Below are 21,076 nucleotides of genomic sequence, written 5' to 3' on the forward strand. Positions count from 1 at the left end.
AAAGCAGGTGATTTTTTCCCCAGAAGCACACTTGCTTGGGGAGGGATGATGGATGTGGTAGCCACAGAACCTGCATCATCCACCAGCCTAATGTCTGCCCATTACTAGTGAAGGTCCTAGATCTCCAGTAGCTAAAGTGGTGCACTGGAGGCTTTCTGGGGCCCTACTGAACATTTTTCATAATACATCTGACTTTGAGCCTGAAGTAAGGAGATGAGGTCTATGCTTCCCCTAGATAACTGGCCTTGATTTCCCCTGATTGTTTCTCTGGTTTGCTTTTATTTAACACTTCTCTTAGGTGTAAGTGTCTTCATCTGTTTTGCTTTATGTGTAAGACTTTTGATAGGTTTAATTCCTCACACCTTATGTGGTTTGGGCCTATCTAAGTTTTATGCTAGCTGCATTCAGGGCTGCTGGTCTTTGAGACATGAGTCTACCAGCAGTCCTTCAGCTCTCCAATAAAAATCCACAATTTGGCTTCTTAAGTGATGGCTTCTCTATTTCTCACAACTGAGTTTTGCAACTTCCTCACTTGTAAGAGGGAATGATGCCACCTATTGTTTTTGTTGTTGTTGTTTTGTTTTGTTTTTCTGTGACAGTACTAGGGCTTGAACTCAGGGTCTGAGCACTGTCCCTGAGCTGTTTTGCTCAAAGCTAGTGCCCTACCACTTGAGCCAGAGCACCCTTCCATCTTTTTTGAGTAGTTTATATTAGAGACTAGAGTCTCACAGCACTTTTCTGCTGGAGTTAGTTTTGAAACACGATCCTCAGATCTCTGCCTCCTAAGTAGCTAGGATTACAGACATGAGCTACTGGCACCTGATTTTTTTTTAAAGCATAAGGCCTTCAGTTAAAGGACCATACATACACAGACATAGACACAGACATACACGCACACACACACACACACACACACACACACACACACATACACACATGAAAATTAGGAGAGACTTTTCTACAGTGGTGTAAACTTTAAATCTGCTCCCATAGCAATCAACTTTTTTTAAACTAGTGATTTGTATAAAGACAAACAATGCTTATTGAATTTGGAAGGTTCCCAAAAGTAGAACAAAAGTAAAAACAAGATTTCAACAGGATGGAGTAGGGGGGGTTGGTGTGAGAGAATGGGCCAAATCACCATAGTATTCAGTGGGTAAAAATTCAAAAGCCTGCAGTTGGGTTAGGAAAAGAACGTCATTGGAAAGCACAGGAGAGAGGAAACCAGCATATAAAAAACTACATTAAAAAAATAATCAATGTGAATCACAGTGCAGGGTAGCTGCCAAGAAAGCTAACACAAACTTGGGCTATATTACTATAAGAGTAGTGCCAGAAGAGGAAGAAATGGTTTCAATGCATACTCTAATATCTATTCCACCTGGATGCTTTCTAGAGAGAAAATAACCAGAAGAATTGAGGGTCTGAAAGACTGCATGATCTAGGGATCAAGTGAACAAAATGAAGATAGATCATGAATGTAGACATTGCTTGAGAAAGAGGAGATTTAGAAATAACATACTTTACATCTTTAAGTGGAAAAAAGTCCTCTTATCAAAAGAGTCTCAATGTTTGTGTAGGATTTAACATTAAGAGTTTTCATGCCTGTAATCCTAGCTACTCAGGAGGCTGAGATCTAAGGATTGTGGTTTGAAGCCAGCCCTGACAAGAAAGTGCCTGTGAGACTCTAATCTCCAAAAAGCTACTCAGTAAAGCTGCAAGTGGTACTGTGGCTCAAGTGGTAAAGCACTAGCCTTGAGCACAAAGAGGCTTAAGGACAGTACCCAGGCCTGAGTTCAAGCCCCACAACAGACCCCCCCCCCCAAAAAGACGTTCAGAGTTGGCTTCCAAAAGGAATAAATTTCAGTTCAGTAACAGAAGAAACTATGGTCACAAGGTGGCTGCTACAGCTCCAGGCACCATAACCATAAAGTGGGAGAAGAAAGGCATCTGCTTTTCTATTTCCTTTTTTCAGGAAACAAAACGTCTTTTCCAGAAACTCCTTGCAAATTTTTCCCCCTGGTACTTGAGCTGAGCACTGTCCCTTAGCTTTTTTGCTCAAGACTGGCATTCAATCACCGAAGAACCAGAAGTGGAGCTGTACTTCAGTGGTAAATTGGAGAGAAGAGTCTCATGGACTTGTCAGCCCTGGGTTATTTCAAATTGCTATCCTCAGATCTCAAGTTCCTCAGACTTTTTTTTTTTTTTTTTTTTTTAGGTCCGGTCGTGGGGCCTGAACTCTGGGCCTGGGCACTGTCCCTCAGCTCTTCAGCTCAAGGCTAGCGCTCTACCACTTGAGCCACAGCACCACTTCCGGCTTTTTTCTTTTTGCTTATGTGGTGCTGAGGAATCGAACCCAGGGCCTCAGGCATGCAAGGCAAGCGCTCTACCACTGAGCCACCTTCCCAGCCCTCCTCAGACTTTTTGAGACAAGGTCTCAGTGTATGGCCCAGGCTAGCTTCAAACTTGTGATCCTCCTGCCACAGCCTCTTGAGTGGTGTTGGCATCATCAGCATTCACCATCACACACAGCTGAATTATTTCATTGTCTAGAACTGAATCCTATGGCAACCCCTAGGCTTAAGGAAGACTGGAAAATTGAATGGCACTAGGGTAGCTGAGACAAGCTTAGATCAATTATGATTAGATTAAAATGCCAAAACCCTAACAATCCTAGAGTGAAATGTGCAAAGAACTTGGGTCTCTGGGGGGTGGGGTGGGGGTGGGGAGAATGGGAAGGGATGGGAAGGGGAAAAAAGGAGGAGGCTACAATGCTTGATAAGAAATGCACTTATTATCTTGCCCATGTAATTGTAACCCCTCTGTACAGTATTGTCACAAAAAAAAAAAAAAAAAAAGAACTTGGGTCTCTGATGACATTACTGAGATGATCAATAGCCAACTTCCAGTCTTCTTGGAAGGAGGCCCAAAAAAAGTGCATTTAAGCGGTTGCTAGTTGGATTCTCTGATACTTACAAATACATCCTGGTGGATAGAGATCATGCTGTTTATGAAGGTGTTTGGTTATACAACTGATTGGACTATTTAGTATCTATTTTATTCCAAGCACTTGTGAAACTAGAGATATAATGATGAACAAAACCAGACAAAGTCATGGCTATAAACTCATGGAGCTTAGACAAGTGGGAAAAACAAGGCACCACTAATACATGCCATAAAGGAGGATGGATACAGTGATTCTGTGAGCTGTGAGGATACTGTAGGAGCATGTGACAGAGGAATTGCCCTGATGGTGAAGCCACAGAAGGATTTCCTGAGAAGTGAGACTGAAATGTGTGTATACCAGGACTAAGCCTTTTGTTCTTTGGGTTTTTTGTTTTGTTTTGTTTTTGTTTTTTGGTTGTTTTTTTTTGGGGGGGGTCCGGTCATGGGCCTGAACTCTGGGCCTGAGTGCTGTCCCTTAGCTCTTCAGCTCAAGGCTAGCGCTCTACCACTTGAGCCATAGCGCCACTTCCGGCTTTTTTTTTCTGGTTATGTGGTGCTAAGGAATCGAAATCAAGGCCTCATGCATGCAAGGCAAGTGCTCTACCACTGAGCCACCTTCCCAGCCCCTTGTTTTGTTTTGTTTTGTTTTGTTTTGTGTTTTGCTCAAGGGTGGCACTCTACCACTTGAGCTACACTTCCACTTCCCATTTAACTGGAGATGAGATTTTTCAGATTTGTCTGCCCAGACTGGCTTTGAACCTCAATCCTCAAATCTCAGCTAGGATTACAGGTGTGAGTCACCAATGCCTGGATCTGAGGTCTGAATATGTACAGTAGAGCTGCTGTCCTGAATGGCCTGCCTCTTACCTACATCAGTTGACTTATCCACTACCTTTTGTTCTTTGTTCTTTTTGGGGGGGGGGTCAGGTTGTGGGGCCTGAACTCTGGGCCTGGGCGCTGTCCCTCAGCTCTTCAGCTCAAGGCTAGCACTCTACCACTTGAGCCACAGTGCCACTTCCGGCTTTTTTCTTTTTGCTTATGTGGTGCTGAGGAATTGAACCCAGGGCCTCAGGCATGCAAGGCAAGCACTCTACCACTGAGCCACCTTCCCAGCCCTCACTACCTTTTGAAAACCTCCTCACCATCCCAGTGGTCTTCAGTATCACTCTTCTAGGAAATCCTTTCAACTTGAAGTGACCTATTCCTTCCTTTAGCCCTAGTAGATAGGCTTTTATTCTGCCTTACAATCTGACTGCTTGTTCAAAGAACTTCTTCTCCCGAGACCTTCTCCTGTAAGACATAGATGGTCCTAACATCCTAGGAAAAGTCTAGCAACCTGGATTGTTGCCAACATTTAACATTTTAAGTAGTTGTTCAAAGAAGTTTCAGCTCAAAGTGCCAACTTACGAGTATAATGCTTCTTGATCAGTGCCACTTAAGTGAACTTCAAACTGAGTTCAAATCCCAGTAAGGCCAAAAGAAAAACTTTAAAAAAAACCTAGTAAAATAATGATTATTATTATTGGGAGCTGGGGGGGGGTATGACTGACTCAATGGTAGAGTACTTGTCTAGCATGTTAGAAGGCTTGATCCCTGGCACAATAACACTAGTAACTACTATTATACCCCTGCTGGCTCTCATGCATATAAGCTGAAGTCTCCCTGGTTTATTACTTAAGATTTTATAAACCTTCTTCCTAGGAGCATAGTTTTCTCAAGGATGGGTATCTTTTACTTCTTCGAGGTGAACTAGTTTTTTTTCAGTATTTTTAGGACAACAGTTCTCTTGGAAGGCACAATGCTCTTCAAATTCAAGTAGGCTTATAAATGGGATACTAATGAAAAGTACCCAACATCATAATCGCACCCTGTTGAAAGTGGATGCCATCTAGAGATCATTGAAGATGGTAAGAGACCTTCCCTGGGCATTCATCTGGTTTTCTGAGGTGACTTTGTCCCCAGGGGCCAGCAGAGTGTCAATCACTTTCCCTAGTTCTAACATTTACCCCATTAGGAACACACTGCAATAGAGAGTTCAAAGTTCTCCCCTCAGTGGAGGTATTGCTGGGTTCTAAGCAAGGGCAGGCCAGCAACCTACCAATGGCGATAAGTCCAAAGCCGCCCAAGATCGCCCCAGTCAACTCCCAAGCAACCAGGACTTCACACAAGTGCCTTCTCTCTTTTCCCTGGTGGCAATACAGGGACAACGCCTTCAATCTAGTTTGATTCTTGCTCAGCAAGCGCAGTGACCTGCAGGAAACTCGCTCCTCGGCGATCAGGGGGCACCAGGGACCCTGTAAGGACACCATACCATCTCTCCTCTTCCCCTGTACGGTCTGTTCAGGGACCCGAGCGTCCTCCCAGGCCTGGCCCTGCCCGCTGCAGCTGAGCCGGTTGAGACAGAGCAGGGTCGACTGGGAGCCTCTCCGCCTGAGGCCAGCGTGCTTCCCGGCTCTCCCCCTCCCCCTCCCCTCCCTTCTCCTTCCCTCCCCCTTCCCCTCCTCCTCCTTCCCTCCCCCTTCCCCCCTCCTCTCCCTTCTCCTCCTCCTTCCCTCCCCCTTCCCTCCTCTCCCTCCCCCTCTCCTCCCTCCTCTTCCTCTCCTCCCCTCCCTTCTCCTCCTCCTCCTCCTCAGCTCGGTCACTGGCTGCATCTCTGTGGCCTCCGCACAATAGAGGCTCCGCCCTCCCTCCGCGCCGGCGCTCCGCGGCGCCTTGCCCAGCCGCGTTCCCCTCCCGCTGCTGCCGCTGCCGCTGTCCGCTCCGCGCCCTGTTCCCGGTCCCCGTGCGCCCCGGTGCGCGGGACCCCGCCTTGCACCTGAGCCCAATCCCGCGGGAGACACGCTCGGTGAGCCGGATCTCCAACTCTTCGCTGCGCCGGCTCTCCACGGACTTGGCAGCTTGTACGGGAAGGAGATGCCCAGGGTCTCCGGGGCTCACCCTCCGACTGCACCCAGATTTAGAAGGCATTGAGAGCAGCCTCAGTGGAGCCACTCCGGCTCCAGCCAGTTATCTTCTAGCCTGGGTCTTTGCCGAGATCCCCCCAGCCCCGCCCCTCCTCGCCACCCAAGCCAGTCTCCATACGGGCTGAGGTCCCTGTTGCCATATCCCTCATGGCCAAGCCTCTACCGCTAGTTCTCTGCTTCACTCTGGTTGTGGTCCGGGTTTGGGGGTCCAGCACTCCCTCCACGGGGACGAGCGAGCCCCCTGATGTGCAGACGGTGGGGCCCACGGAGGATGAGACTCTGCAAAACGAGGCGGACAACCAGGAGAACGTTTTGTCTCAGGTAGGGCTACAGTCTGGTGTCCTCCCCTTTTGCCCTGGATGGTGGAGGTGGGGGAATGTGACAAGGGCCAGAGGCTGGTCCTGGATGAAAGGGTTTTTCTTTTCCTTTGGTGGAGAGGGTAGTTGTTTCCCCTTCCATCACCAAAGGGAAGGGCATTTGCTTTTCTTTCATCAGAGTAATTCTCCAGGGAGTGGGGCTCCTCTCAAAACATGGGTTCTTTCAAGGTTTTCCCATCAGGAGAAAGGAGGAAGTTTCCACACTCCCTGAGAAGCACAAAACTATGCTTTGGTTTAAGGGTTGTGGAAAGTGAACCACTTGCCCACGTGGCTGTTTGTCAGAACTGGAATGTGTAAACAGGAGGGTATGTTGGGCAAGAGGCAGATGGCATCACCCATGGGAGAAGTTTGGGTGAGACCTCCTACCCTTGCAGGCAGAATCAGCAGGTGAAGACAGAACTACAACATATGAGAGTCCCTCAGAATCCCAGAGGGATTCATGACAAAATCTGGTGTTTGGGGGAGGTAGAGTAGAAATGCAGAGCCACACAGGTCAGAGTGTTCTCAGTGGGGGCAAGTGGCATGACTACAGGCAAAGTATCACCATTGACAAATCTGACTCAGTTCTCAAAACACACTGAATTCCCTTCAGCTAGCACCACAAAGCTACAGCATTGAACCCAGCTCTAGAAAGAATTCAACCCAACTCAAAATACTGTGAGGGTTACTTGGGAGTGTTGGTTTCATGCTTTCCAGAACTGGTCTGATGACGTGCAGTGGGTATCATCACTCTGGTCCGTAAAATGAGAAATGTCAGAGACCCTGAGCACATCACTTACACCACCACAAGACCCTCATACTGGGTCTTATTGCCTTCCTGTAGAGATGGCCACCAGCTCTACTTTGGGACTTCTCTAACATTAATCTTTCCTCTTTAATAATTATGCTAAATTAGGCCCTATACCCAGAACCTCCCACTAACCCCTAAATCGAAAACACAAAATCATTCTAATTGGGGATTCGGAATACTGTCCACAAAAGCTTTCCTGAAACCTGAACCTCTTGAATGGAAGGCACCCACCCATGGTTCTGAGCAGAAGCAGAAGTGTGTAGGAATCTAGGCAGTGTTTCAGCAAATAGCTACAACTTACAATCAGAATATCGAGAGACCAGCTCCTCCAGTCACCCTTCCTCCACTGGTCCATTCTGCATCTGACAACAGCTCTAAAGCAAATGTGAGTACTATAAGAAACTGGACCTCAGCAAGGAAAACATTATATTCCTTCTTTCTCCTAGACAGCATCTCAAGGAATGTTTCCAGTCAAATAAGCTCCATGGCTATCTGAAGGGAACCCTGGCTTTGGGGACTTAGGGAGTGGGAGTGGGGGGAGCTGCTTAGGGTAGGAGCTACAGAAAGCCTAGGTTGTTGGTTTTCAAGTCTGGGGAAGCTGGCAGGAAGAGCAAGTACCCAGAAGGAAATGGTCAGCCATGTAGAAGCATCAAGCACAGCCAACCCATTGGTGCTGAGTTTGGGTTCAGAAGCTACTCTCAGAACTAAAGGAACCCTTAGGCTGAGCAAACTCCCTGACATCTGGATTTATCTCTGCCCAACTTTCTTGCTCCAAATCTAACCCATCCTTCAAGGCTCAGAGCAGCTATCACTTTCTCCAAGAAGTCCTGGCTAGTTCTCAGCTGGGGCCACTGGCAGTACCCACTGTACTTGAAGCTTTGCTCTTTGGGGGCATTTGTCTCTGTCCTCTCTATGTGATTGTCATTTATCTGCCTCTACACTGTGGGCCCTTTGGGAGCAAGTTCTGGGTTGGGCCTTCACTTCCTCTATGCATCATCCCCCCCACACCCCATGTCCTCTCAAAGGTATACTCAGAAAGTGTAGAATGAATGAGAGATTCATGAAAAAAGAGAAACTAGTAGTCCTTACATTTGAAGACTATCTCTCCAATCCCTACTTTATCTTCCTCCTTTTCAAATCTAACTCAGGGATTCTAAGTCGCAAAGGCTACTGAAATAATGATAGGATCATCTTTTTTTTTCCTTTAAATGATAAAAGGCCCCCAGAGAAATACCCAGCTTTCCAAGACAAATGAAGAAAGCTGAACTCTGAATGCCTTCAAGAAATGTCCGAGTCAGCAAATTGCCTTGCGATGACCTACTCACTCCATAGTTCTGAGCTGTCTGAGGTCACTGGCTGGGGCAGGACATTTGACAGAATGAATAGACAGCCTGCTTAAAGGAGCCTGGATGACACCTGTGTTTGCATACTCCCCAACTCATTTTCTCTGTGTGTCTAGTTGTTGGGGGACTATGACAAGGTGAAGGCTGTATCCGAGGGCTCAGACTGTCAGTGCAAGTGTGTGGTGAGACCCCTGGGCCGAGATGCCTGCCAGAGAATCAACAAGGGTGCCTCCAGGAAGGAAGACTTCTACACTGTGGAAACTATCACCTCAGGCTCATCCTGCAAGTGTGCCTGTGTTGCTCCCCCATCCGCCCTCAATCCCTGCGAGGGAGACTTCAGACTTCAGAAACTGCGGGAGGCAGACATCCAGGACCTGAAGGTAGGAGCTAATGTAGGCAATGCTATGAGTCAGAAGGTATTTTGGGGATCCCTGATCCCCTATAGGGCCATATCTGGGGATGGAAGGCCTCTGAAGGAGGTCAGGCCTGGTCCTTGGAGTCTTGTATGTGGACCTGAGACTAGTGTTTTCAGCTCAGGTATCAGGGAGATATTAGAGCAGAGTGTTCCTGTTCCTCCTTGTAGAGCCAGGAGGCCAGGTCTAGCAGCATTTGCCTGGCCCAGCTGACCCGAAGAACTTAGTGCTCTCCAGGAAAAGTGATGTCATGATTTACTGTCAGGCCAGCATATATGTTGAAGGAGTGAAAGATGAAGAGAACATTGAGCCTTTTAGTCCTTGGCACTATTGCTGGGTTAATGCAAGGAAGGAAGGCTCAGAATCTGTCCTAGTGGGTTCCTCAAACTGATCAGGGACCATGGTCCATGGTATGAAGGAGCCCAGGTCCTACCTAGGACGCCCCAAGGTTTGACTAAAGGCTTCTTCTGACCTTGCCCTTTTCTGTTCACTTACAGTGTGGGATGGTGGAACAAGCTAGGTTTAAGAGTTTGACAGACTTGGGTTCAAATCACTGCTGTGTGATCCTGATTCTATTATTTCACTTGTCTTATCTCAGCCTCTTAGAATGAAATATGGAAATATTATACTTGGAGCGGCAGTGAGAATCAGAGATGACAAGTGTACTTGACTTTCCAGGAAGCATGACTGTGTAAATGAATGACTGGCCATGTAATGTGTACCTGCTGTACCTGGCTTGGTATCTTTATATTGGGGTTTATATTCAGGGCCTGTGCTTGAGCCATGGTTCTACACCTTATTTTTGTTGGTTATTTTAGAGATGGAATTTCATAGTTTTTCCACCAAGTTGACTTCAAACCATCATCCTTTGGATCTCAGCCTCCTGAGTAGCTAGGATTACAAGTGTGAGCCATTAGCACCTTGTTCACTGGTATCTCTTTAAACCTAGTGGTGTTTACCAGTACAGGGAATGTCCTAGGGTTGGGGCCAGATTGCTCAGAGCTGCAGTTCTACTTTCTGGACCAAGTACCACAGTGGCTCCATTCTAGGATTGGTCTCTGTGGGACTTCTGGAACCACACCAGGCATAATTTTGATTCAGAATCAGGACTTCTTCATGGCACATACTAAGCAGCTATGGCTCTTCACCACTATCCAGCTGTTTTCCCCTGGTGTGGAAGGAGCTCTTTTAATCATGAACACTTCTGCATAGCATTCTTCATCTGGAAAGAAAGCTGGGAGACAGTGGGGAATCGCAATTGCAGATGGGAGGCCCAGCAGACAATCCCAAGAACTGGTGCTTGACAGAAAGGCTCCATTTCAGGACCTCTCATCTGTCCCTTTCTTTGCCTGCACTCTGTATGCCCTGAATACTGCCAGAATCACAGAATCATGGCCACCTTCCTCAAGGTAAGGAGACAGTATTGAAAGCTATGAGAAGGTTGGATGCCACTTCAAACATGGGCTTTTAGGTCTCTTGTACTCTAGAGTCAGTCTAGCTTTTTGTGTGAAGAAAAAACTTGCTGGTACCTTCCAAGGCCTTTGAGTGGCCCAGAAAAGTTGAAAGGTTCAGAAGCATATCCTCAAGGTATTACTTTTATAGCCATTCTGCAGAGTGTTTATAGATCCCCTGTTAAAGCCAGGCACACAGCAAGGTATCGTGAAGAGGCAGAGATGAAGAGGGCTACTACCCTCTCTCTTCATTCCTTTATTTATAATGGAGGCATAGACAACCTGTGGTGCTGTCTAGATTGCAGGTTTACTCTTTATTTTCTTCATTGATTTTCTTTTCATTCCAAAAGGCAGAGTACACATTATCGTTGGGTTTGCCTCTGTGTTTCTGAGGACCACTTCTCAATTCCTGGATAGTGGCTTTCCTGTTCGGTCTCCAACATGTGGATGTGAAAGAAATCTTCTCTCATGGTATTTTCTTAGCTCCACCCCTGGACTAATCCTTTGTCCTTGTTTCTTAGCTCTCTACAATCATAGACATGCTGGAAGGAGCTTTTTATGGCCTGGATCTCCTGAAGCTACATTCAGTCACCACCAAGCTCGTGGGGCGTGTGGACAAACTGGAAGAGGTAAGGAAGATTCTGGTCTCCCTGGCTTTCTCTTGGTCTAGCACCAAAGTTTCTCAAACTTATCAATATATACTTTTGGAAAGCATATGCCCTAGATTTTATCCATCCTATTTTGGGGGGAAAATGGACATAAATCTTTACCCAAAATGATGTCAAATTACAGGTAACAATTTGTGAATTGAAAATATAAAATCCTTATTTTCATATATAAGAATCTTGTCCCAACATTGGCTTTGATTTCCAGGAAACTTAGAGCTAAGTACAATGTACATGTACATGTAGGTTTCTTACTTCTAGTTTTAAGGTGGGGTCATCTCACTTCTGAATATATAGTTGTTAATTTCTTTCCACCCTCATCCTTTCCCTCCTTTTCTGTCCTTGTTTTCTCTTTTTGTGGTGCTGGAAATTGAACCCAGGACACCAGGATGTTTCATGCTAAGCAAGCAATAGTGCTAGTCCCTTCAGCTCTGGTTATTAATTTGTTAATCTGCTGGTTTCTTGTTATGATTTGGTTTTTAACTGTTTTAGAGCATGCTTGTGCACATGTGTGTATGTGTGTGTGTCCATTTTAGAGAAAGATAAAAGTAACTGCTTTAGATAATATTACCTACTGCACATCCAGACTTCTCAGGCCCAGGAGTGGACAAGTATTTTAATTTTCATAGACAAAGATGACACATTATTCTGACGGGGTTTGGAGAGATACATATCTTGGTACCATGGTTTTCATCTTGTGGTGTGTAATGTGATGTGATGATGTGGTAGTAGTTGTAGGCATAAAAACCTTGATATTGGCTGGGAGTATGACTGGGAGTGTTTGCCTAGCATGCATGAAGCCCTGGGTTTGATTCCTTAGTACAACCTAACAAAATAAAAGAAAATTAAAAGAGAAAAAATTATTTTTAAAAAGCCTTGATATTGCTTTGCTGCTGTAATGCTCGAACATTTGCATAAGAAATTTAGTTACCACAATGTGATGTACAAAACATCACAACTTCGGGGGGGGGGTGGGGAAAGGAGGAATTGGGGAGGGGAGAGTTCGGGAGGTGGGGAGGGAAGGGATGGTAGGGGAAAAACAAAGGAGGAGGTAACAATGCTCAATAGGAAATGTACTCATTACCTTACTCATTTAACTACAACCCCTCTGTACAGTATTTTTACAATAAAACATATATAAAAATATTAAAAAAAAGAGATTTGGTTACCAGTAGTGATCATCACTCAGATCTATCGATAAGATACTTAGGCACCTACTTTACAAACTGGAACTTGAGATAGCTTCCTGAAGAGCTGCAGTTTCAGTTTTTAGAGAGTTGCAGCTTCAAGTAGAAGTTTTTAGAGAGTTACTCTAAGTGGTAAATGTAATTATCTCATGAACATTATCAATATTCCTAATGAAACAAATAGGTCTATCATAGAGAAGCTGGGGTTTCCTCAGGAGTGATTCGTAGACATAGGATGTGAACATAGGAAGGATTTCTAATTTGTGTAGAAAGCACTGTAGTCACGATGGAGTGAAGTACTCTTTGTTTACTTCTATAAACAGTCACATCTCCATCTATATAGTTGGAATGGTAGCCTACCTATTTTCCATAGTTTCTCAGGGATTAAAAGGTAGAGTCAGAGTGATCAAAATACTTCAAAATGATTAAACACACAGCACTGGAATTGTGACCAAACAAGGATTGGGGCAAACATTCCCAAGGTATCCTGCCAAGAGTACTGGGACAAATGTGAGGAAACATTGCAGTCATGAGGATCTGTTCCAACGTGCTCATTCCTCTCCTAAAAATGGACCAAAAAAGATGGGTATGGTGGCTTATACCTGTTATTTCAGTGCTTGGGGGGCTGAGACAGGAGGATCACAAATTCAAGGCCAGTCTAGCTACATAGTGATCCTGTTTTTTTTTTAAAAAAAGTTTCCAGCAAGAAAACTCCAGTTTCTTCTCCACCCACTTTTAGGTTTAGAATTTCAAGTGCTATGATGATGTACTTTCTGAATATAATTTTCCTGCAGGAGGGTCAGGAGGTTTACAATTACCTCAGTTGCCAAGTGTGAGGTGTCAGGGCTCTGGGCCTGAACATTATACATGGGGGGTTGACAAAGAAATAACCCCCTAAAAGAATCTGAACCTGTCTCAACCTAAGTCCACTACCAGAAAGCATCTCTATTTTCAAAGGCCCTCAGAATTGTGCAAAGGTACAACAGCCTTTAAGAATTGCATTTCTGAAGGAACTGAGGTAACAGCTACATCTCCTGTTCTCAGCCGACCTTGATAGTCATACAGTTTTCATTTCATCTAAAGAGCACAGCTTGGAAAAGATAGCTTAGTGCTTAGAGGCCAAGGTCAGATGTCCAGCCTCAGAGACCAGCTGGGCTCTGCTCAAGGACCACAGCCTGTTTCTGGCTTTTCTAGCAGTTGAGCCTTCCTGCTGGCCAATGGCAGAAATGGGGGTGAGTCTGATTACAGTGCTATTAGTCTAGCAAAAGGGTACTTTGACTGAGATTTTACAAAAAGTAATTTTAGTTAAGTGTATCTCTTTTTAATTTGTAGTATATTCAGTAGCAAAACCTGGAACTTTTATTTTTTTATTTTTTTATTTTTTTTATTTTTTATTTTTAATTTTTTGGGTCCAGTCGTGGGGCCTGAACTCTGGGCCTGGGTGCTGTCCCTCAGCTCTTCAGCTCAAGGCTAGCGCTCTACCACTTGAGCCACAGCGCCACTTCCGGCTTTTTTCTTTTTGCTTATATGGTGCTGAGGAATCGAACCCAGGGCCTCAGGCCTGCAAGGCAAGCGCTCTACCACTGAGCCACCTTCCCAGCCCAACCTGGACCTTTTAATAATCCCTCTGCTTGTGTAGCATTTTATAGTTTTCAAGTGTTCCATCTACATTTAGCCCACTTGTTCCTGTGTGCTGCAAAGATTGTGAGACCCAAGGAAATGCGATGACTTGCCTGAGACCATGGTGAACTACAGGGCTGGAGCCTTTTAATTCCTGGTCCAGGGTTCTTTCTAATCATCCCCATAAGTTTCTTCAAATCCTTGTCATGTGCCCTGTAAGCTCAGTTTTTCCTAACCAGAACTTAAAAACAATAGTTCTTCCAAGGGAATTTCTAGGCAGGACTGTGGCTGTGTCCCATATGTTCCATTGAATAAGATTATGATTGAGTTAGGGAAGGTCCCAACTCATGAGAGTTTCCCCTGGTCCCTTGGACCAGACAGTCCAAAGAATGAGTATCTGTGCTATGACAGAAGAGTCTTCAGATGACCCAGGTACCTGGGCCCTTAGAGAGGAACACTGTATCTTAGATTGAGGTCATCTGGCTGATGCTGGCTGACTGTCTGGAGTATGCAGTAATTGAAAGGGCAGGATGTTGGGTAAATGGAAAACACACTCCTTCTCCAGCCTGGCTCTGCAGGGGGAATGAAAGTGAAATTCTTTTCCTCTCCTTGTATAATCTTGAGTCCCAATGGGAGTCTTTTGGGGGTCAGACAAGATCAAGGGGCAGATTGCAGGAGTGTTTAACTCAAAGTCAGATCAGTGCTTGGCAGGAGACACTTGTGTACATCCAACTTCTGCAAATAGAGAGGGTGTAGGAATGGAAACTTCATTTGCAGATGAAAGAGGAAAGAAAGAAAGGGAAACAGAATCTGAAATGTTCAGATGCTTGCTCTTGATAAAATCTGCTCTGGGAGTTCTACCTAGTGGGATGAATTTGGTTAAGCTTTTTAAATGGTAAAAAAGTAACCCATGTATAGAAAAATGCACAAATGTTTAGCTTGACAAATTATATAGTGATTACCTATAAAACCACTATCCAGTTTAAGAAACAGAACAGCGTTAATATACCCTAATCCCCCTCACACCGCCTTCCTGAGGGGAACTTTTTTTTTTTTTTTTGGTTGGTCTAGGGGCTTGAACAAAGAGTCTGGGCACGGTCCCTGAGCTTCTTTTGCTCAAGGCTAGCGCTCTACTACTTGAGCTACAGTGCCACTTCTAGCTTTTTTTAAAAAAAGTAGTTTATTAGAGATAGTCTCACAGACTTTCCTGCTCAAGTTGGCTTTGAACTATTATCCTCAGATCTCAGCCTCCTAAGTAGCTAAGATTATAGGCATGAGCCACCTGTGCCCAACATCCCTGAGCTCTTTTGTTCAGGGCTAGTGCTCTACCATTTTGAGACACAGTGCCACTTTTGATTCTCTGGTGGTTAATTGAAGATTCTCAGAGAATTTCTTGCCCAGGCTGTCTTTGAACCACAATCCTTAGATCTCAGCCTCCCTAGTAGCTAGGATTACAGGGATGAGCCACCAGCCACCAGTGCCTGGCTATTTATTTTTATTTCCTGAGAGTACTGGTTTTTGAGAATCCTGGTTCTTAAATTTACCAGGCAGTATCTGTAACCCTGGAGCCTCACCTCCAGTCCTATTTTTTCTGCTGATTATTTTTAAGATAGGGTCTCACTTCCTGGCAGGGACCTGGGTGAGACTCACCTATGTCAGGCTTTTTAGTAGCTAAGATAACAGGACCACACTACCACATCCAGCTCTTCATGGAGAAGGAGTTAAAACTGTTCCTACCTGGGCTAGCATAGAACCACTGGTCTTCAACCTCTTAATAGCAATGATTATATTACCCGGCAATATGTTAATCATTTTATTATGTTACTATGTTAATCATCTTATTTTTCCTTATAGCCTTATGCTCTAAAAATGATATAATAATCCTGTTTTTAAACATTGTTTTTGAAGACCTAAGATCCTATAGAGCCATGTATTTATGTCTTAGCTTCTATGACTCAACTTTATGCTTTCAATATTTATTTGTGGGGCTGGGAAGGTGGCTCAGTGGTAGAGTGCTTGCCTTGCATGCATGAGGCCCTGGGTTCGATTCCTCAGCACCACATAAGCAAAAAGAAAAAAGCCGGAAGTGGCGCTGTGGCTCAAGTGGTAGAGCGCTAGCCTTGAGCTGAAGAGCTGAGGGACAGCACCCAGGCCCAGAGTTCAGGCCCCACGACCGGACCCAAAAAAACAAAAAATAATCAATATTTATTTGTGTTGTTGTTGTGTATCATGGTTCATTACACATAGGCACAAGTGTGGCCCAGATTCAACTCATGTAAAGAATTTTATTCTGTGTAGCAAGTACCTCCAGAGTCCCAAAGACATGTAGGCTGTGGATTCTGAAGGAGCATATACTGCTCCCAGGAGCAGACTTATCACCAAAGTAGAGAAAAAGACAGAGGAGTGTTTATTATCTCATGTTAACATCAGGTCTCTTCTTGGATTAAGTCATTTCTGTAAGTGCTGCAAGTCTTTGTGAAACACTCCATACACCTTTAAATGCAGGGTACCTGTAACCATTTATAAGTACTTGGACTGCCTGTGACTGTGTACACATATGCCCTTGTATATGTGTGGCTGCATATCCTGTAGGTTTGTTTATGTGTGTGTGTGTGTGTGTGTTTCTGGGCTTGGTACTAGAGGTTAAACTCATGGCCTTCTGCTCTTTTAGCTTTTTGTGCTCAAGGCTGGTGCTCTACCATTTGATAATTTTTTTTTGGTCAGTCGTGGGGCTTGAACTCTGGGCTTGGGCGCTGTCCCTCAGCTCTTCAGCTCAAGGCAAGCGCTCTACTGCTTGAGCCACAGTGCCACTTCCGGTGCTCTACTATTTGAGTCATGCCTCCAATTCTGGCATTTTTTTGGTCACTTGTGGGGTTTGAACTCTAGGCCTGAGCTATGTTCCTCAGCTCAAGGTGAGTGCTCTTTCACTTGAGCCGCAGCACCACCTCCTGTTTTCTGAGTGGTTTATTGGAGATAAGAGTCTCATAGACTTTCCTGCCCTGGCTGGCTTTGAACCATGATCCTCAAATCTCAGTCTCCTTAGTAGCTAGGATTACAGGTGTAAGCCACGGTGCCCAGCGAGTTCTGGCATTTTGCTGGCTAGTTGAAGAGGCTCTGAAATTTGCCTGTCCTCAGATCTCAGCCTCTGAGTAACTAGGATTACAGGCATGAGCCACCAGCACCCAGCTATCCCATGCTTTTTAAATAAATGTATGCCTACAAGATTGTGCAGTGAGCTTTGTAGTCCTGCGCCTTCCCACATGTGCTTCTTCTCTTGTACCTGCCTGCTGAAGTCTGTAGACCCTGTCCCTGAGCACAAATGGGTACAGGGAACTTCATGTGCCAACTGAAGCCTTCTCTCCAGATAACATTGCCTCCAGAGAAGATTTAAAATCCAAACCCAAAACTGGCCTTCTCCCTAGAACATGCTTACATGGGCACTGCTGAGGGTCTCCCCCAAACTAAAGGTATGGTAGATTGTTTGTTAGGGGGCCTGGAAGGAAAGATCAAAGCAGCATCCTTGGCCCTAGGAGATATATCTTTTCACTAATATTAAAATGTAATTTTTATCTGTGCAAGTCTGGCAGTGAGTTGCAGGAGCTGCTCTCTTTCCAAATACTCCTAGTCCACCTTCCACTCCCACCAGCACTCAAGTGCTCACGCTCACTCTCATCAGGTCTGCTTCCATGGACGTGTTCATTGTAAGTCATTTTCCTCCCCCTGCAGCCTCATAGAGGGACACACCCCCCCCGTCTGCCTGCAGCATCTTCTGTGGAAGGCAGTGGGTCAGGAATAATGTTTCTAAGATGCATTTCAGCTTTAACATTACTTAATTCAATTTATATTTTAATATGAGTTTAAGCCAATATATTACCTCCCCTGGGGTTATATAGATCTCAAATCTCATTTGCCACTGTGGTGAGGAATATAAGCTTTTTTCTTGCTAGTTAAAGGTGAAAGTCAACCCTCCATCTGCTGGCTTAGAAACAACTTTGAGCTGCCAGGCTGTGATGGAGCATGTGGCTTAGTTTTGGTGTGGGTGAAGGTACCCAGAACAGAGAAATTTGTTACCAGAGGCCAGGGATATCTTACTTTACACTTGTTCTTTCCAGGCTCCGGACCTTTTGAGTACTCTTTGCCACCCACTCTTACCACCTGCCTCCCAGCCTAACCCTCAGCACCTGACTCAGAGCAGATGCTCAGCAGCTGTTTGGGGGTATGTAGGGAGGGTTAAGGTGGCAGCTGGCAGCTCCCAGAGCCCTCAGGCATGTCTGTCTGCCCCCACCAGCTGTGGTTAGAAGAAATGGGCTGCATCCTGTCTGTCCGGCCTTTAGGAGCAATGGCTACTTCCAGTTGCTCTGTCCCTCCAGCTCTCTCACCAGGGGCTGGGGGACAGCTGTCAGCTGAGGTGGCTATCCCTGGCCATCTACTCCTAGCTTTGTCTTGGAGAACTCAAAGAGTGAGGGTAGGGGGAGCTGACGGGAACTGGGAGCTCCCCCACCCCTGCCTCCACCATAGACCCAGCTCATTCCTATGCTTGCCTCCACAGGCACTACATCCCCTCTGTCCTAAGTGTGCTGGCTACACTCGAGCCTGGAGCACATTCTGCAATCTAATGTGGGGTCTGACATTTTCAGGAAGGTGGGCAGCCTCTCTGGGTGTGGTAGGATGTATGTGCTGTGTGACTTGCAAACAGGGCTTGGCCTGCCTGTTGTCTAGCCCAGCCTTGCATTCTTTCCTCCCTCCCTGTCCCAGGAACACCAACCTTAGCCCTCCCTTCCCTTCACACCTGTGTCTACTTCTATAGCCACATGGTCCACCCAGTCCAGCCTCACCTACACATCCCCAGCCCTCCCTCACTCTGGGCTATAGGCAGCTGCTTGCCTATTTTCCATAGCAAGCCTGGGTGTTATTATTATTATTATTATTATTATTATTATTATTATTATTATTATTATTATTATTATTATTTATTCCCTTTTCCCAGTGGTATGGAGAGGTTTCATCACTTGCCTTACATTATTACTTAGCCACGCTGTGACTCCAGCCAACACCTTCTTCCCTCTGTCCAATCCCCTACTCCAGGTTCTGATCAGAGAAATAAGACCAGAGAATTGCTGCCTCTGTATCATGGTGCAATAGCTTGGGCTTAAAGCAGGCATCTCACCTGGGCATGTACACACTTGTCCCAGAGCTGGACATAGTCAATGTTGAGCTCATACCCCTGGGATACCCCTTTTCGGGAGCCATCCCACCAGCCTGCACATCTGGTTGTTAAAGCTGTGTGCTGACCAACTGTACTGTTTAGTTCACTGTGCTTATCACCTTCCCAAACAATATCCTGGTTCTGCCTGGACCAGGGACACTTGCACCACAGAGGATCCTACCCCTGCTTCTCCCTCTGGTACCTGTACATCTGGCTGCAGCCCACACTGACACCTGATCCAAGCTGCCACTCTACCCAACCTCAATGTCCTTCCGGCACGTGGCACTCGTTCTGTGAACACCTCTCAGTTCCTTGGCTCTGCCTGGGGCAAGTACTCATGACAAAGTTTCCAGATCTTTAAGTGTATCCAGCCTTCTCTCCCAAATATCTAGCTATATACTCTTCCTCTCTCCTCCCCACCATCCCTTACAGCACCAAGAGCCTTGGCAGGGACTGTGTGGTACATTGACTCTTGCCAGATAGGCACCCTTCCCGCTGCCTTCACCACATTGCTAGCACTGCCCACAAGCCAAGCTGCATACACTGTAAATGTCACAGTTGCAGCTGTCCCACAGGGGAAGAGCCTGAGGCATGAGGTCATACAGTTCACCCTGCTGCCAGGACACAATCTTGCACATTCTGCATGGGCGGCATCCCCCATGCCTTCTGAGGAGTGCCCCCACAAAAGGCTCTTGATGTGAGGCATACAGAGCCCCAAAGGGAGCGGGGGTGCTCAGTGAGGAGATAGGAGGTGGTTGAATAAAAGTGGCCTAGGAGGGGCAGCCGCTGCCACCCTAGGGACACCGCTAGCTTAATCAGGCTGATGGGGTAATGCCACCACTAGCCTGATGTTTATTCAGGCGGCTGACAGACTTTGCTGTTCCCAAGAGGAGAATAAACTATTCTGTTCCTCTGGGTCTTAGAGCTAGGCTTGCCTCAAACTCTCTCAGTAGAAGTCCAGAATAATGGCTCCTTACTGAAACCAGAAAGGGGCTGGAGATTGTAAATCAATATGCAGGGACCCCCTGGGGTCTAGAAGGCAAATGCTGCATGTTATAGGCTACTCCCAGCCTCATAGGGACAACCTCACTCCAGGCCCATGCTGACTGTTTCAAGGCATTTAGGAATGGGGAGACCTCCGTTCTTAGAATATAGATACACAGGTTCTGCCATCCTGGCCTCCCAGAGTTATCAGTCCTGGAGCCATGGCTGCACAACAGGCATATACACACCTCAGGCTCTCTTTGAGTGATAGACCTTTCTGTAGAGTCAGCATCTGTACATCAGGTCACTCTAACTTAAGAGTTGTTATCCTTTGTGCTAGTATGAGGGCCTGAACTCAAAGCCTGGGTTTCTCTCTTAGAGAACTAGCCTTGAGCCAAAAAGCCTACCACTTGAGTCACAGTACTACTTCTAGCTTTTTGGTGGCTAATTGGAGATAAGAGTCTCATGGAATTTCCTGCCTGAACTGGCCTCAAACCTTGATCCTCACATCTCAACCTCCTGAGTAGTTAGGATTCCAAGTGGGAGCCCCTGGAGGCTGGCTTGTAGTTATTTTGTTTTGTCTGTTGCTTATTTCCCTCATGGAGGCTGGTCTTCATTAGGGCAGGATCCTCACTGGTCTTGCTCACTGCTTGTAGCCCCCTGAGGGCCAGTACTGCACAGGTCAGTGTGGTAACAGAGAAGTAGCATCTAGAGTCTCTGTACCAACTGGGTGTGAACCGCTCCACAGGTGCTTCCAGGTCATGGAAAGGTTGAACCTTACTAAGACAGGAAGTTCTCTTAGGCCCAGGAAGATGTTGGCTCTCATAAAACAGTTTCTTGCTCATATTTCCGCCCTCTTTTCCAGTGCATCAGTGATTCTTGTTGAAGTACAGATTCTGATCCAGCAGGGCTGGGTGGGGGTGGGGCTAAGAATCTGAATTTCTGCCAAGCGCCTGCATGACACCATGTAGCTCATCTCCCCACCAGCCACATCTGAAGCAGTGATGAGCCCAACATTTCTGCTTCTCTACATATGCATATCCTTTCACGTATTCTGAAAGTTTGAAGCCAGACTTTAAATGGTAAAAGTGCTAGAGAAAAGCAAATCAAGGACATATTTAGTCACCCCTT

General features: G+C 45.9%; 1 protein-coding gene across 2 annotated transcripts in view; it reads left to right on the forward strand.

Moving 5' to 3' along the window:
• Window positions 1-5,680: 5,680 nt before the first annotated feature.
• The window catches only part of LOC138815137 (olfactomedin-like protein 2B), a 38,039-nt gene continuing 22,643 nt past the window's right edge, over window positions 5,681-21,076 (forward strand). The window contains exons 1-3 of one of the 2 annotated variants that reach the window (XM_070004404.1): window positions 5,681-6,230; window positions 8,536-8,799; window positions 10,805-10,912. In XM_070004404.1, coding sequence (XP_069860505.1) covers window positions 6,057-6,230; window positions 8,536-8,799; window positions 10,805-10,912 — 546 coding nt within the window. In that variant the 5' untranslated portion in view covers window positions 5,681-6,056. The remainder of the gene's footprint in view (window positions 6,231-8,535; window positions 8,800-10,804; window positions 10,913-21,076) is intronic. The other variant, XM_070004405.1, reaches the window with a different exon arrangement.

The sequence above is a fragment of the Dipodomys merriami genome, unplaced genomic scaffold, assembly GCF_024711535.1.
Source record: "Dipodomys merriami isolate MVZ:Mamm:240054 unplaced genomic scaffold, mDipMer1.0.p SCAF_625, whole genome shotgun sequence".
NCBI lineage: Eukaryota > Metazoa > Chordata > Mammalia > Rodentia > Heteromyidae > Dipodomys > Dipodomys merriami.